The sequence below is a fragment of the Echinococcus granulosus genome (assembly GCF_000524195.1).
Source record: "Echinococcus granulosus chromosome Unknown EG_S00086, whole genome shotgun sequence".
In the NCBI taxonomy this organism is placed as follows: Eukaryota; Metazoa; Platyhelminthes; class Cestoda; order Cyclophyllidea; family Taeniidae; genus Echinococcus; species Echinococcus granulosus.
In genome coordinates this window covers 9,457-11,304 of record NW_020170466.1, presented here as the reverse complement: position 1 = coordinate 11,304, position 1,848 = coordinate 9,457, and the positions used below count along the sequence as shown (strand labels likewise).

Below are 1,848 nucleotides of genomic sequence, written 5' to 3'. Positions count from 1 at the left end.
CTACCGTCACCTTCGCCTTAGGCGCCTTCCAAACACATATTCGCCTACACATGTGTCAACGGCAGACACCGCCTCGAATAAATGAGTGCGGCAAATATTGAAGGAGGAGAGGAGAGAAGCACAAAGGATTGAACTGTCTCAAAAACTGCTGAATGAATGCGGCGAAACATCCGTCACATCGTTGATAAGCGAGAGCATTGGTTCGAGCACTCAAGACAAGTTTTGACCTGGTTTGTTATTGGCAGATGGTGTTGAAGCATCCGCGGTGTAATTGGTCATGCATGTCGAACGAAGATATGGCAAGTAATGATGTCAACCGAGAGAGAGCATTGTTAAAAGAGAAGCTACTGGAGGATCTCTGTACTTCTGAGGCACAGGCTACACAAAAAGCAGAGGAGGATTGGGGTCGAATGTCTGTGGCGAGTATTTGGCCTGAAAGCAAATTATGGTTGAGTCAACACCACCTTTGGTGGCAAAAGTGTGTTTGCCTAGAATGTGATGTTAAGAAGTCACGCATGGTGAGGCTGTGATAAAGGCCTTCGAAGGGATCATTTTCAAATACGCTCCTTTAACCACAGCCAGATATACAGCAATGAATTGTGACAAGGATCAAATCTACAAGAAACAATTGTGGGGTTATACAAAGAAATGTCCTCTTTACAATAGTGAAATGGCTAGAATATTGGAGCCATGATTATATTTTGGAGATTGTAATGGTGTGAGGTCAATATCACTACATGTCACTTGCTGCATAACGCATGCCACCATGACTACACTGATTCCACACCTCTTCCTTCACCTCCCACTTATCAAAACGAAGGCACTCGTAAAACTCATCAATTACTGCTCGCCATGCAATCTTCATGCAATTATGCCTAGCATCATCGTTTGCAATGATCATCAACTTCATCACCTTTCTCACTCTCTCTATTCAACAAGGCTGAACCTCCATGAAAGTACCAGGAAACTTGTGCATATTCGAAGCCAAGTCTCCACCCTCCACTACTAAACAATCTCAGCCTCCAATTGCGACATTATCTTGCAAGTTACACCATCGAGGCATTGGTCCTAACATGACTGCGTGGTTTGATCTATCTCGACATTGCAAGGCGACCAATCCCTATGACTTCGCAGGGTGCTTGGAGGACTCCTTTTCACTCTACGATACCATTCGCTTCGACTTCGCATCATTCGCATTGGGTGGTAGTCCATCCACCTGTTTTGGAGTTTTGGCTTGGACAGCCTTCTCAGGCCACCTCTCCACAGCCTTCTTCGCTTTCAATCCGGCTGTCGCTTTCTTCACCTTCCCCACATGTGCAGGAGAAGTCTTTGCTATGGACACTATTCTGCCTTAAGTGAAACTACATCTAAAGACACACTTGTCATTTCAAAATGCATACATCGCACCTCCAAGAAGGAAGGTGCAGTAGTGGAGGGCGATGCTACTCATGGAGTGGTTAGTAAAGGCCGTGAGTTGCTGCTAAGGGAAGTAGGGACGATGGTAGTAGGGTAAGGGTAAGAGTATAAATTGTGTGGAGAATGCATTGTGGTGGAGCATAGATGGGTAGATGAGCAGAGTGTTGACAAAATGAGTAGAAATGTGCACAAAGGGACAAGACGGCAAGGCAGTGATTGTAGGCGCATCAGAGGGAGTGGCAGCGTCGGCTGTCGAGTTACTCGATTCTTGCCTGCAGTTGTGTATGGTGAGTATCGATACAGCTGAGGCTCTGCCTACGAGCTGATGCAGTATTTGGCTGGTCCGACGAGGACCTAGACGGAAGGTAAATGTAGACTAAGATGGTGGGGAGGGGAGTGGTGGCGTGCTGGACGAAGCAGCAGTGGGTGTCA

General features: G+C 46.6%; 1 protein-coding gene across 1 annotated transcript; it reads left to right on the top strand. All coding sequences in view use genetic code 11, as the record gives it.

Annotated features, from left to right (window-relative positions):
• Positions 1-245: 245 nt before the first annotated feature.
• On the top strand, positions 246-1,355 carry EGR_07752 (hypothetical protein; the record flags this gene model as incomplete). The annotated part of the gene is made up of 2 exons (XM_024497001.1): positions 246-518; positions 1,020-1,355. The coding sequence occupies 2 exons, from the start codon at positions 246-248 to the stop codon at positions 1,353-1,355; spliced, it is 609 nt and encodes a 202-aa protein (XP_024348555.1).
• Between the last annotated feature and the right edge of the window lie 493 nt (positions 1,356-1,848).